The following is a 14008-nucleotide window of genomic DNA, read 5'->3' as shown; positions in this document are numbered from 1 at the left end:
GAGTTCGCACATTCTCCAGTGTCTGCACATTCTCCTATGTCTACGCGTGTTTCCTCTGGGTGCTCCGGTTTCATCCCACAAGGCAAAACGTGCGCAGGTTAGGTGGATTGACCAGAGTGTCCAGGGATGTGCAGGCTAGATGGGAAAAGCAGGGTTACAGGGATAGGATGGAGGTGGCGAAGTTGGAGGGGGGAGTGGGGGGGGAAATGCTCTTTGTAGGAGCAGTGTGAACTTAATGGGTTGAATGGTCTGCTTCCACACCGTAGGGATGCTGTTCTATCTTTCACATTGCTGAAGGAGGTGGGGCATGATCCTGGATCTCTTGATCCTAGGGTAGTGACAATACTCCAAGAGCACCGTGAGCCACAAGTGTGCACTATTTTCAACAATGTGGATCACCAACATCTTTCTTCACAGCCTCATATGTTTTATGAAAAATGTGAATGAACGTAGTTGAGCTAATTTGTACTTGAGCAACATGCAATTTCTTGTGATGGCAAACCAATCTGCAATCACTATCAAAGATTACCTGAAGATCATTCAAATATCACATTTCTTTAAAAGATTTTTATACAGCCTGTTACTTAGTCCACTACAGCAAACTTTCTGTAATCCATAATTTAAAACAATGCCCTCATGTTTCCTCTTTGGGCATACTGGAGAAATTAGGTTGCATGATCACACACATAAAATGTCCACACGTCAGCATGAACCAGGCAGCAGAGAAGGGAATTGTCCATTTGAAATCATAATGGAAAGAAAACCAGAAGGTGGTGACCAGGCGTGGTTTTATCCATACTGCTTACTATGTGTTTATCTTAAAATGGATCATTTTTACAAAGAGGATTTCCATTTGTTGAGTCACTGCAAATCACTGAAATAAAATGACCTAAGCTGCTTTAGTATTTTTATGGGTACTCATTAGTTATGACTTCAGTAAGTTTGATATTTTACAATGAAGAAAAAATCAAACTCTGCACATTTTCTTCATGCATTGGCACTGATAAGTCCAATTTGAAGAGCCCTCATGAACGAGCTCAAATGGCTAAACCTTGGTTGTAGAATGTTCTGAAGTCAATGTACCGAACTGTACATCAGCATTAAATAATACAAAGAATATAATCTGAAGTGGCTTCAGTTATAATTCACTTCACTTTAAAGTTCCGGAATGCCCCAGTTCAGTCGATTGTGCTAGAGCGAGATGCAAAATTAGAGGCTCTGAAGGAAAATCACGCCTTAATTTCCCTGCCAGTTAAATAACTGTTAAATATATTTCAGCACATCAACAAATGACACTGTAAAACTTAAAGCTTTCAAGCTGATGTAAGTTTGGAGAGTTGTTTCTCTAATTAAAGATTAGTTATATAAAAATCCTGAAAGTGCACTCTAAACATTATCATGTTCTGAAGAAAGGTCACTGGGTCTGAAACAATAACTCTGCTTTCTCTCCACAGGGGCTGCCAGACCTGCTGAGCTTTTCCAGCAATTTCTGTTTTTTGTTTCAGGTTAAAGAGATATTGTTTCTAACAAGGTGAAAACTAACAAGTTAGCATTTCATCTCCACTGTCTGATTTTAATGTCATTCAGGAAAAAAGCTCATTGGATCTAAAGGAAATGTCTAAAAGAAATGTTGTTTAACAATTCATAACTGGCATCATCTCATGAAAGTAATGGTCTGGCCATTTCTGGAAGTATATCATCACATGGTTAAAAAAAAAAATCAAGAAGCCAACGGAAGGCACAACTTGACTTATGCTAAGACCGGTCACGACCATCTCAACATCTCCTTATGACATTCAATGATGATACCATCAAAGAATCTCCAAATATCAACATGCTGGAGGTTACCAGAAACCAAATGGAACAAGCTATGTGAATATACAGTGGCTACAAGAGTAAGTTGTGGAATAAGGATCCTGCAGCAATGCACTCATCTCCTGACTTCACAAAGCCTGCCCACCATTTACAACGCACACGTCAGGAGAGTGAGGTAACATTTCACACTTGCCTGGATGAATGTAGCGTCAACAATTAATGACAAGTTTAACACCATCCAGGGCACCATATCCACCAATGTCCACCACCTCGAATATCTTTGCTCACTGGCAGCAGTTTGTACTGGACCATCTATGAGGTGAACTGCAAAACCTCAATAAACTCCTTTGATAGTATCTTCCAAACCAACAGTTATTTCCATATGGAAGATCAAGGAGGGCAGATGCAGCAGAACACCACTACTCACAAGTATCCCTCCACGTCATTCACCATTGGCTTGGAAATATACTGTCGTTCCTTTAGCGTCCATAAGATGGCCATAATAAGAACAGAAGTAGGCTGTTCAGCCACTATACCTGCTCTGCCAAACATGAGCTGATCCACTTTCCTGCACTTTCCAATAACCTTTGATTCTTCTACTGATCAAGAATCCATCTATCTCAGTTGCAAAATACACAAGGACTCTACCTCCACAGCTCTGTGTGGAAGGACTTCCAAAGACTCAACCCTCAAAAGAAACGCCTCCTCATCTCAGATTTAAATCGGTGCTTCTTTATCTTGAGAGTACCCTTTCTGGTCCTAGACTCTCCCATGAAAGGGATTTCTTTCTTTCAGGGTTTCCTCTGTCAGCCCTTTTGGAATCTTCTATGCTTCAATGGGGTCACCTCTCATTCTGCTAAACTTCAATGAGTAGAGTCCCAATCCATTTAATCGTTGCTCATTAGACAATCCCTCTGTACCAAGGATCATCCCAGTGAACTTTCTCTGAACTTGCTCCAATGAAACAATAACTTTCCTTAAATAAGGGACTAAAACGGTTCACAGTACTCCAGACATGGCCTCAGCAGCACCAAAGTTGCAGTAAGCCCCCTTGAAATACGGGACACCATTCTATAAACCTTCCTGACTACCTGCTACATGTGTGTGCTAGTTTTCTGTGTTTCATTCACAGGTAAAATCGTAGAATCCCTGCATTGTGGAAGCAGGCCATTTGGCCCATCAAGTCCACACCAACCCTCCAAAGAGCAACCCACCCAGACCCATGCCCCTTCCCTTGTAGCCTTGCATTTCTAATGGCTAATCCACCTAGCCTACACCTCCCTGGACACTATGGAACAATTTAGCACAGCCAACCCACCTAACCTGCAAATCTTTGGACTTTGGGAGGAAACCGGAGCATATTGTTTCCAAGGTCATCTGTATTGCAGCATTTTGTAGTTTTCTCCATTTAAATAATAGTCTGTTTTTTTGTTCTGCCTTTCAAAATGAAAAATTTTACATTTTCCTACAGTAAACTCTATTTACCAACTTTTTGGCCACTTAATTCTCTGTAAACTATTTGCATTCCTCGCACAATCTGCCTTTCCACCTGTTTTTGTCTTGTCTGAAAATTTGGCAACGGCACAGTCCTTCCTTCCTCCAACTTGCAGACTGAATACTGATTGGTGTGGAACATCACTGGTCACAAGCTGCCAACCTGAAAACCTGTCCTTGGGTCAAAATCTCAAAGTCCTACCATAACATTATTGTGGGTCTACCTCCAGCATGGGGACTGCAGTGGTTCAAGGAGGCAGATCACCACCATTGTCCCATGAGTAACTAGAGGCAGGCAATAAACATTGTCTGAGCTAGTGATGCCCACATCCCATGAGTGATTTTTTTCAAAAATAGTGACAATTTTTCCCAAATCATTGAAGTTAAAATGACTCTCTCAATATTCAGTTAAAAATATAGGGGAACCAGGTAGTGAGACAGCACCTCCTCCTCAACAAGCATCTTGTGGGTCATGTAATCATGAACTTCAACATTATAAAGTACAGATAAATGCCTGAATGCAAGGTGTGTATGTTTACAGGAATAACAGCCATCAATTGAAAATATTTAACACAGATGAAAGAGTTGTAGAAAGAAACTTCATCACAATTTAAAAGGTCACCCTGAAGTGCCTCAAGTCATTGATTTAATATTTTGTGCTATGGTTGTCAATGCAGACATAAACAATCAGACAAGGGATAGTATGAAATCCGGAGAGGCCTGGATGTCAAGGGACATAAAGATTTGGGTGAGCAAAGAGAAACTTGTGAGAAATATTGAGGATTCAATATGACAGGGTCAATAGCAGATCATATAAAGTAAAAGTTGGGAGACAGAGAAGATTTGAAAAGGGAAATTAGGAAGGCCAAACAAGTCGATGAGAAAGCTTAGAAGAATAAAGGAAAATTCAAAGAGATTGTTTTTAATATATAACAGGATGGGAATAACAAAGTAAAGAATGGGGTATATGTTAGCCTTCATAATGGAAAAGCTAATCTGGTATAAAGATCAAGTTGAAGGATTGTAAAATATTAAAAGAAACTGAGTGGGAGAGAGAGAGAGAAAGAGAGACAGAGTGTTTGGGAGTGAGAGAGAGTGTGGGGGTGTGAGAGAGAGCGTGGGGGACTGAGAGAGAGAGAGAGTGTGCGAGAGAGAGAGACAGCGTGCGAGAGAGTTTGCGCGAGAGTGTGTGTGCAGGTGTGAGAGAGAGTGTGCACGAGAGACAGTGTACGCGAGAAAGAGAGTGTGCGCGCGAGAGAGTGTGCTCGAGAGAGAGAGTGTGCGCGCGAGAGAGAGTGTGTGTGCGAGAGTGAGAGAGAGATTATGCGAACAAGAAAGAGCGCAAAAGAGAGACTGTGCGAGAGAGCGACAGCGTGCGAGGGAGACAGCATGCGAGAGAGTGAGTGCGTGGGAGCGAGAGAGAGAGATTGTGCGAGCGCGAGAGAGTGTGCAAGAGCGACTGTGCGAGAGCAACAGTGTGCGTGTGTGGGAGTATGAGAGAGAGAGAGAGAGAGAGAGTGTGAGTGTGCGAGACAGTGAGATTGTGCAAGTGAGTGCGTGGCGAGAGTGTGTGCAAGAGAGTGCATGCACAGGAGAGAGAGGGTGTGTGCGAGAGAGAGAGAGAGAGGTGTGTGTGTGTGTGTGTGTGTGTGTGTGTGTGTGTGTGTGTGTGTGTGTGTGTGTGTGTGTGTGTAAGAGAGAGAGAGAGAGAGAGAGAGAGAGTGAGTGAGTGGGGGGGGGGGTTGTGTATGTGCGCATGTGAGAGAGTGTGTGCACGAGAGAGTGTGAGGAAGAGTGTGTAAGAGTGTGACTGTGTGTGTGGGAGAGAGTATATGTATGATGGTGTAAGCGAGCGTGTGAGAGAGAGAGTGTATTAGAGGGTTTACCAGGCTTAAAGGTGCATAAATCTGCAAACTCCAGAAGAGATACATCCCAGGCTGGTCAAGGAGGCAAGGTAGGAGAGTACCACAGGACCTGGCAGCAATTTTCAAATCCTCTCTGACCACAAGTGACTTGCCGGATGACTGCCAACATTGTTCCATTATCACAAAAGTATAGGCAGGAAATTATAGGCTAGTCAGCACCTAAACCAAATGGACAGCAGTGGTTCAAGAAGGGAACTCAGCACTATACTCAAGGACAACCAGGAATGGGCAATACCATTCCAGCCGAAGTAATTACTGGACAGGTCAGATCCTGGAGTAAAACCTCGATTGATAGATCATATTTTATTTTGTTTTGGCTTTGGCAAAGCGGTTTCTCACTAAAACACAAGCATGCAGTGGTGCAGATTTTATTTTATCTAATGAGCCAAATTACCACATCAGCTAAAACAACTATAAGATGTAATAGAATAAATCAAGCTCCTTTCTTATAACACCAATTCAAAGACTTATTATCACACAATTAAAGTATAATCCCATTAATCCCAAAATATTCCTTTATGAATTCCCAAAAAAGAAATCCCCACACACAGTCCTCAAAAGCACCCCTTGTACAGTACTCACACTGGAAAAAGCCAATCTTCCTAAGACATGTAGAAGCTTTAGGTAATGGTGACTATATGTCCTAGTCTGGAAACACTGACAGAACACAGAACATAGAATAGTACAGCACTATACAGGCCTTTGGCCCATGATGTTGTGCCGACCTATTATCCTACTAAGATCAAACTACCCTGCATACCTTACATTTTACTATTCTCCATGTGCCGATCCAAGAGTCGCTTAAAAGTCTCTAAAGTGTCTGAGTCCATGACCACTGCCGTCAGCACATGCCACACACACACACCACTCGCTGTGTAAAGAACCTACTTCTGACATCTCCCCTAAACCTTCCTCCAAATCAATTTACAATTATTCTCCCTCATGATAATCATATCCTTCTTCCTGGAGCTATCACATGCCTGAGACTCAAACTCAGGTAACGTCTTCATCATTTTATCGTGACACTTCCTGTTTAGGGTTATCACTAACTCATTACTCTCAGGGTATATTGTTTTTAACCACATCATCACCCTTCTCAGGAGCACCATCCGATACAAATCATCGCCATCCAAGGAATTCACAGAACTGTGTTAATCATAGAATACAAGCCCTACACTGTGGAAGCAGGCCATTCGACCCAAACAGTCCACACTGACCCTTTGCAGAGTGTCTCACTCAGGCCCACTGCCGTGCCCTTTCCCTGTAACCCAGCATTCCCCATGGTTAATGCACCTAACCTACACATCCCTGGACACTACAGGCAATTGAGCACAGTCAATCCACCTAACTTACACATCTTTGGGCTGTGGGAGGAAACCAGAGCACCCAGCGGAAATCTGCACAGACACGGGAAGAATATGCAAGCTCCACACAGATGGTCACCCAAGGGCGGAATCGAACCCGGACCCCTGGCACTGTGAGGCAGAAGTATCAACCACTGAGCCAACATGCAGTCAAAAACAAGTACATTGAAAAAAAAAGTCTCTCTCACTCTCGGCTATTGATGCTTCCCCTCAGCTTTAAAACAAACTGTCTAGAAATATCTACCAGGCCTTGAATTGTCCAGTTATTTGCCTGCCTTATTAGCTTGTGAAGTCCTAAAGATTCATTTTCAGAAGAAGGCCCGAAACGTCAGCCTTCCTGCTCCTCTAATGCTGCTTGGCCTGCTGCGTTCATCTAGCTCGACACCTTGTTATCACAGATTCTCCAGCATCTGCAGTTCCTACTATCTCTATGCTACATGATGCCCCTTTCTGTTCAGTAACTCTTCGGTTCTATGTTTTAAGCTATTAAGAATCAGAGGAAAAGCCAAAGCGGGGGAAGGGAACAAACCTGCATATCTTCTATACCTTTATTATATCTGTTCTTCTGTGAAAAGAGTCCACAAATCAGCATATCAATTTGATTAAGGAAACGCAGCTTAATTTTCTCATGCTGATGTGCGCATGAAGTATTAGTGAAGGAAACGTAAATAATTTTACTGAAACTATGACTAAGGTTGATGAAAATAAAAGTCTCTTACCAGTGCCAATACATTGAGGAACTCTCGAGTGTCAAAGTGGAGCAGTGTTCTAATCTGAGGATACAACTCTTCATCAGAAGCTACTTCGGTGGAGTGCAAGCGAATTAGAAATTCAAAGACCTGAATCCAGCCAGAACAACAAATGAGAAAACACATGCATCAAATAAGCATGAATTAGCATAATTTAGGTGTAGCTTCATTCAAATGCTACATTAAACAGGTTTTTCTTTGAAGCAAAGCTTTCAAAACAAAAGATGCCCATTCAAAAATGGCACAGGAGCACATCTCGCATAAAACCCAACTGCTGGTGGAGAGATGTTCTGGCTGCAACGTTAAATATACAGTAAATCTTGCCTAACACAGCATCAAAAAAAAGCTAATTTTCCAGCCTGGCATATGTAGTGGTGGATCCAGTAGTGGACGAAGTGGGATGATCAAAAATCTCCTTGAATGAAAAATGTGCAACTGCCATCAGAGATAATGGGAACTGCAGATGCTGGAGAATCCGAAATAACAAAGTGTGGAGCTGGATGAACTCAGCAGGCCAAACAGCATCTTAGCAGCACAAAAGCTGACGTTTTGGGCCTAGACCCTTCATCAGAAAAGGGGGATAGGGAAGGGATTCTCAAAATAAATAGGGAGAGAGGGGGAGGCGGACCGAAGATGGATAGAGAAGAAGATAGGTGGAGAGGAGAGTATCGGTGGGGAGGCAGGGAGCAAGGACAGGTCAAGGGGGCGGGATGAGGTTAGTAGGTAGGAAATGGAGGTACGGCTTGAGGTGGGAGGAGGGGGATAGGTGAGATGAAGAACGTGTCAGGGAGCCAGGGATGAGCTAGGCTGGTTTTGGGATGCAGTGGGTGGAGGGGAGATTTTGAAGCTTGTGAAATCCACATTGATACAATTGGGCTGCAGGGTTCCCAAGCAGAATATGAGTTGCTGTTCCTGCAACCTTCGAGTGGCATCATTATGGCACTGCAGGAGTCCCAGGATGGATATGTCGTCTAAGGATGTGTTGCCACATAAGCACCACATTCACTAGTTGTTTATCTGAAATTAGAATGAATGACTTTAGCTTGTTGTCACAACTGTACCATGCTTCTGGATGTGGGTTTGCTCGCTGAGCTGAAAGGTTAGTTTTCAGACGTTTCGTCACCATTCTAGGTAACATCATCAGTGAGCCTCTGACCGATGATGCTGTTACCTAGAATGGTGACGAAACGTCAGAAAACTAACCTTCCAGCTCAGCGAGCAAACTCACATCCAGAACCTCAACCTGAGCTACAAATCTTCTCAAAACTCGCCTGTACCATGCTTGTCCAGTGCTTCGTACAACTGCACCATGCAGAACCAAACAAAAGAAATTAGACATACTATCTCCTAAGACAGTCCAATTCCAAAGGACAACGAAGGGCTTTAATTATTATGCAGGATGAAAACCTAGCTCATGAATCTGGCAGCTAATAGGGATGTTAACTGTGTCTCAAGCTTACGTGATTACATGGAGAATGAGGGCATTAATCAGGGTTTCATAAGAAGCACACACAGAGACATTTATTTTACACTGTGGCATGACTGAGTTAGGAAGTTTAATGCTTTGCTCAGAACACGCTTGTAGGATTGTGAATAGATTGGCTCAAGTGCCATCCTTCAATAACTGGCTTTCCAGGATTGAGCTGTGAGCGTTATTTTTATATCAGCAATTTGATTTCACCCATTATCCTGAAATAGATACTCACACAGAGAGTGACATGAACTAAGCATGTGAAATATGTGAATCTTTGGAAAGAAAACCAGATACAGGGTTTATTTTTCTTCAAATCATATTGCAATTAAATTTAAGTATTGGCCTTTCGCCTAGTCTTGTTTCAGAATGGATTTGATTAAAAATCATAGGCTTTTGAATTAACTGGGGAAACTAGAATTGGCACAGCATGAGGCTTTTGTACAGCACCTGACAATTATAATCACTAATTCTGGGAAAAGCTTCGAAAAATATGGTCAGAGATAATAGGAGCTGCAGATGCTGGAGAACTGAGATAACAAGGTGTGGAGCTGGATGAACACAGCAGGTCAAGCAGCATCCTAGGAGCACAAAAGCTGACATTTCAGGCCTAGACAGCTTCGTCAGAAATGGGGGAGGGGAAGAGGGTTCTGAAATAAATAGGGAGAGAGGGGGAGTTGGATCGAAGATGGATAGAGGAGACGATAGGTGGAAAGGAGACAGACAAGTTAAAGAGGCAAGGATGGAGCCAGTAAAGGTGAGTGTAGATGGGGAGGTAGGGAGGAGATATTCAGTCTAGGGAGGATGGGCTGGTCAAGGGGGCGGGGTGAGATTAGTAAGTAGGAAATGGGGGTGCGGCTTGAATTGGGAGGAGGGGATAGGTGAGAAGAAGAACAGATTAGAGAGGTGGGGATAAGGTGGGCTGGTTTTGGGAATGTAGTGGGGCAGGGGAGATTTTGAAGCTTGTGAAATCCACATTGATACCATTGGGCTGCAGGGTTCCCAAGCGGAATACGAGTTGCTGTTCCTGCAACCTTCGGGTGGCATTGTTGTGGCACTGCAGGAGGCCCTGGATGGACGTCATCTGAGGAATTGGGAGGGGTGGGGTAGTTGAAACTGTTCGCGAATGAGAGGTGCAACTGTTTATTGCAAACTGAGCATAGGTGTTCTGCAAAGCGGTCCCCAAGCCTCCACTTGGTTACCCCAATGTACAGGAGGCTACAATGGGTACAGCAGATGAAGTATACCACATTAGCAGATGTGCAGGTGAACCTCTGCTTGAAGTGGGAAGTCTTCTTGGGGCCTGGGATGGGGGCGAGAGAGGTGGTGTGGGGCAGGTGTAGCACTTCCTGCACTTGCAGGGAAAAGTGCCGGGTGTGGTGGGGCTGGAGGGGAGTGTGGAGCGGGCAGAAGAGTCACAGAGAGAGTGGTCCCTCTTGAAAGCAGACAAGGATGGGGAGGGAAAAATGTCTTTGGTGGTGGGGTCAGATTACAGATGGCTGAAGTGTTGGAGGATGATGTGTTGGATCCAGAGGTTGGTGGGGTGTTATGTGAGGACGAGGGGAATTCTTTTTTGGTTGCTATTTTGGGGACGGGGTGTGAGGGATGAGTTGCAGGAAATGCCGGAGACACAGTCGAGGGCGTTCCCGACCACTGCAGGGTTGGGGGGTGGTGGAGAGGAGTTGTCCTCATTTTCCAAGAACCACATCTAAATATGGTCAAGTGGGGCATCAGAAACAGCGGAGTTAAACTCTTAAGGATGGAAGGGAAATGGTGATAACAGTGTAACTAAGAAAACAGCATGTGCACACAGGACAGTTGAACTTAAAAACATCCTTCTACAGTGACTAAAATAACAGTACAATCACACATTTCCTAAAAAATGTCAAAGTGTAGATGAAATCAATTGTAGCTGTAGTATATATCCACGTCAACAGAAGAACCTTAAAAGGTGAAAATATGCTTGTTGTGTAACATAGACTGCATACAATATGGAACATTCATCAAACACACATGCCGCCAGAAGTTAAAAGAACTTCTCGTCTCATGTTTACAAATTATACATTGAAATTTTTCTAAGAAGCTGGCTCTGGAAGGCTATGTCAGATTTGTAGTCAGCAAATCAAATCTTTTTTTGAGAACAGTCTTTCAACATTTCATTTCTCTACCCTATGCCCTTTCGATTAGGTTGAGGCAAATCTTTAACATGTTTGAGATGTGCCTGTTCATGTGACCATTCACCGTCTCTGCGCAAAAGCAAGCTTCTATTAATATCATTGCCACATCTGTAAAGGAATGAGAGACGTGAGTCTGGGCCCATCTTCTTCCACAATAATTGTGAATGTGTCCACTGGAGAAGTCTAAAGTCAAGGCCACGAATTCAACTTGCGTTGTGTGGCTACTCCTATCATTCCATGTCCCTGTTCTCAATCAGAGAGGACCTAAACCTTGGCAAGAAATACTGGTCATCCTTGAGTGAACAACAGCACAAAAGTCACAACCTCTGCAGTCGCCTAACCTGCATAATAAAATTGTGAATGTCTTAATGTTTGGGGGCAAAAGTTTCTCCAGAGAACATACTGCACAAGCTAGCATTTGCACAGTGACTACATCGCAATAAGGTTCACATAATCACACAGTCTAACGAAGTTTGAAATCCACGGCAGCATAAACTTTTGCTACCACAATGACAGACCATTAATGTTGTGCATGAACCCAGTTTCCTAGAAATATATACAGCTGGTCAAGACAAAATGGGTCTATTAGGATTTTTCTGTGTTATGCTACTTTGTGAATCCATGTAAAATAATGATGTCCATAATTAATGAAGTAAAGAACCCAGGGTCTCAGCACTTCTTCAAATTCTCCAAAACCACCAACGCAGGCAAGATTATCCAATGCTAAACTTATTAATATCGTTCTTCTTAAAAGTTACTGGATGATTCATCATGACAAATTATGCCAATATTTGCTTCAAAATATTAGGGAGGCATACCTTCTAAAAGCTAGAAGAAAGTATGCAACACACAAAGTGGGAAACCACTTGTTTGCAATGGGCATTAAGAGGGAAGTCACCTTTAAATTTTGTGGAATAGCTGCACTTTTCTCTACTGGGAGCTAGTAGCTAATGTCCATCCTGATTTCATTCCCGTACAATCCCAAGAATAGGCACAGCCAGCAGATCTTTATCAGCTGACAATATTGTGTTTCTAGTTTCTTCACACCAGGCAGGTATTCACACTCACACTCTATCTCTCTCACACACACACACACACACACACACACACACACACACACACACACACACACACACACACACAAGATATGAAACTATTTTTTGAACACTAGAATTGATTATGCACATGTTGCAGGAGAGTTCCATAGTGGAGGTGTGACTTTCCATAAAACAATAGAGTCACCATGCATGCATGGATGCAGTCAGTGATGTCAACTGGCCATGACTGAGTGCAAGAAGCAATCTATGCAAGCACCAATCACAGCACCACATTCCATGCATTTTGATGTTGTCGTCAGTGTATAGGGATTGGGGAGGTGAGATGGAGGGTTAGACCCTGATGAGAGTGGGACAAAGGCCAACAGGGAGGCTGCACTGACAACAGTGTGGGATGTGCCTACAGCAAATGATGCAAGCGGAGGCCTGTAGCAGGGAGCAGTAAGGTGAGGTCTGCACTGGGAGCCAGCCTCCATTTTGTCTGAAAATGATGGGAAAGCTGGGGGATACTGGGAGAGAGAGGGAGACTGCTCATGGAAAACAAACTTTGTATTGTCCACAGAAGGCCAGGCTGCATCTAGAGAAAAGGAGCAGTCAATGTTTTGGCTATTACCCTTCTTCAGGACCAGGTGTGGGGGAAGAGGGAGCAGCAGATAAAGTGAGTGGGGGTGGGGAAGGGTGGAGGTAGTATAGTGGTAATAGGCAGACACTGGTGATAGGCATGACCTGTTTGGTCCATGAAAGGAATTAATCCAGTTGGTGGCTGGAAGGGTCAGAAAGTGGAATGGAAGGCAAGAGGTGGGGCTGGAAAGGCAACTGGGGGCATGGGTGGGAAGGTTATTTGAAATTGAGAACTCAATGTTGAGTGCTCTGGGCTGTAGGGTGCCCAGGTGGAAGAACAACACCTTATCCCAAATGCTGCTTTACATCTTGGTTCCTCAATGACATGTACATTATTTGCATATTCACCAAATGCTATTGCAACAGCGCATATTTGAAACACAACCCTGGACAAACAGCGTGTTTGAAATGCTTATCTGGGAGACCAATTATTCATTGAAATACATGATCCTGCACAATCCAGTGAGGTCAGTCCATTTGTACACAGCCCACACGCGTTATCATCCAATACCTGGCAGAACAAAAATGCCTCTATCAAATTTGAGTACCCACTCTCGGCCATATTATTATACAGAGATGTTGAGTGCAAGGTAAGCACCTCCTCAGATGCAAGATAACCAAACAGGAGAAATGCACTTTCTGGAAATAGCAGCTAAAGCATCAGCTAAAGTGAGGGAGTAGCAATTTCCCAGCCAGCTAAATTGTAGAGGTAGGCAAAAAACTCAAAACTTACTTGAAGGCTCAGTACAGAATCTAGCGTGCAGGATAACCTGGGTAATATAAAATAATGACTTCTGAAATTTACTCACCTGATGTTTCACCAAAGGGACAAGATCTTCTGGAACATTACCAAGCGGGTAAGCTCGCCCAGCAAGGCAGCAGCTGTAAAACGAAAATAACACAATTATTATAAAAGATATTTATAAAACTTATTGGGGCTGCTTTTCAAAATAAAAAGGATGTATCTATTACTGGTTAATGGCACCAACAGTACAAATTTCTTATCAGTAATGAAACATCAATCGAGTTAAAAGTCAGCGGCCATAATCTACAAGTAAAAATCAACAAAATATAAGATAACAAAGTGTGAAGCTGGATGAAAATAGCAGGCCAAGCAGCATCTCAGGAGCACAAAAGCTGACGTTTCGAGCTAGATGGGCCTCCTGCAGTGCCACAATGATGCCACCCGAAGGTTGCAGGAACAGCAACTCATATTCCGCTTGGGAACCCTGCAGCCCAATGGTATCAATGTGGACTTCACAAGCTCCAAAATCTCCCCTCCCCCCACCGCATCCCAAAACCAGCCCAGCTCATCCCCATCCCCCCACTGCATCCCG

At 43.5% G+C, this 14008-nt stretch overlaps 1 protein-coding gene across 3 annotated transcripts in view; it reads right to left on the bottom strand.

Moving 5' to 3' along the window:
- vps8 (VPS8 subunit of CORVET complex) overlaps window positions 1–14008 on the bottom strand; it is a 537289-nt gene that overhangs the window by 404353 nt on the left and 118928 nt on the right. For all 3 annotated transcript variants that reach the window (XM_048534818.2, XM_059647115.1, XM_048534821.2), the window contains 2 exons: window positions 13481–13553; window positions 7318–7437 (listed from right to left, as the gene is read on the bottom strand). In XM_048534818.2, coding sequence (XP_048390775.1) covers window positions 7318–7437; window positions 13481–13553 — 193 coding nt within the window. The remainder of the gene's footprint in view (window positions 1–7317; window positions 7438–13480; window positions 13554–14008) is intronic.

This window comes from Stegostoma tigrinum, chromosome 7, assembly GCF_030684315.1.
Source record: "Stegostoma tigrinum isolate sSteTig4 chromosome 7, sSteTig4.hap1, whole genome shotgun sequence".
Classification (NCBI taxonomy): domain Eukaryota; kingdom Metazoa; phylum Chordata; class Chondrichthyes; order Orectolobiformes; family Stegostomatidae; genus Stegostoma; species Stegostoma tigrinum.
The sequence above is the reverse complement of the archived record's forward strand: the minus strand, read 5'-3'. Positions and strand labels throughout refer to the sequence as shown.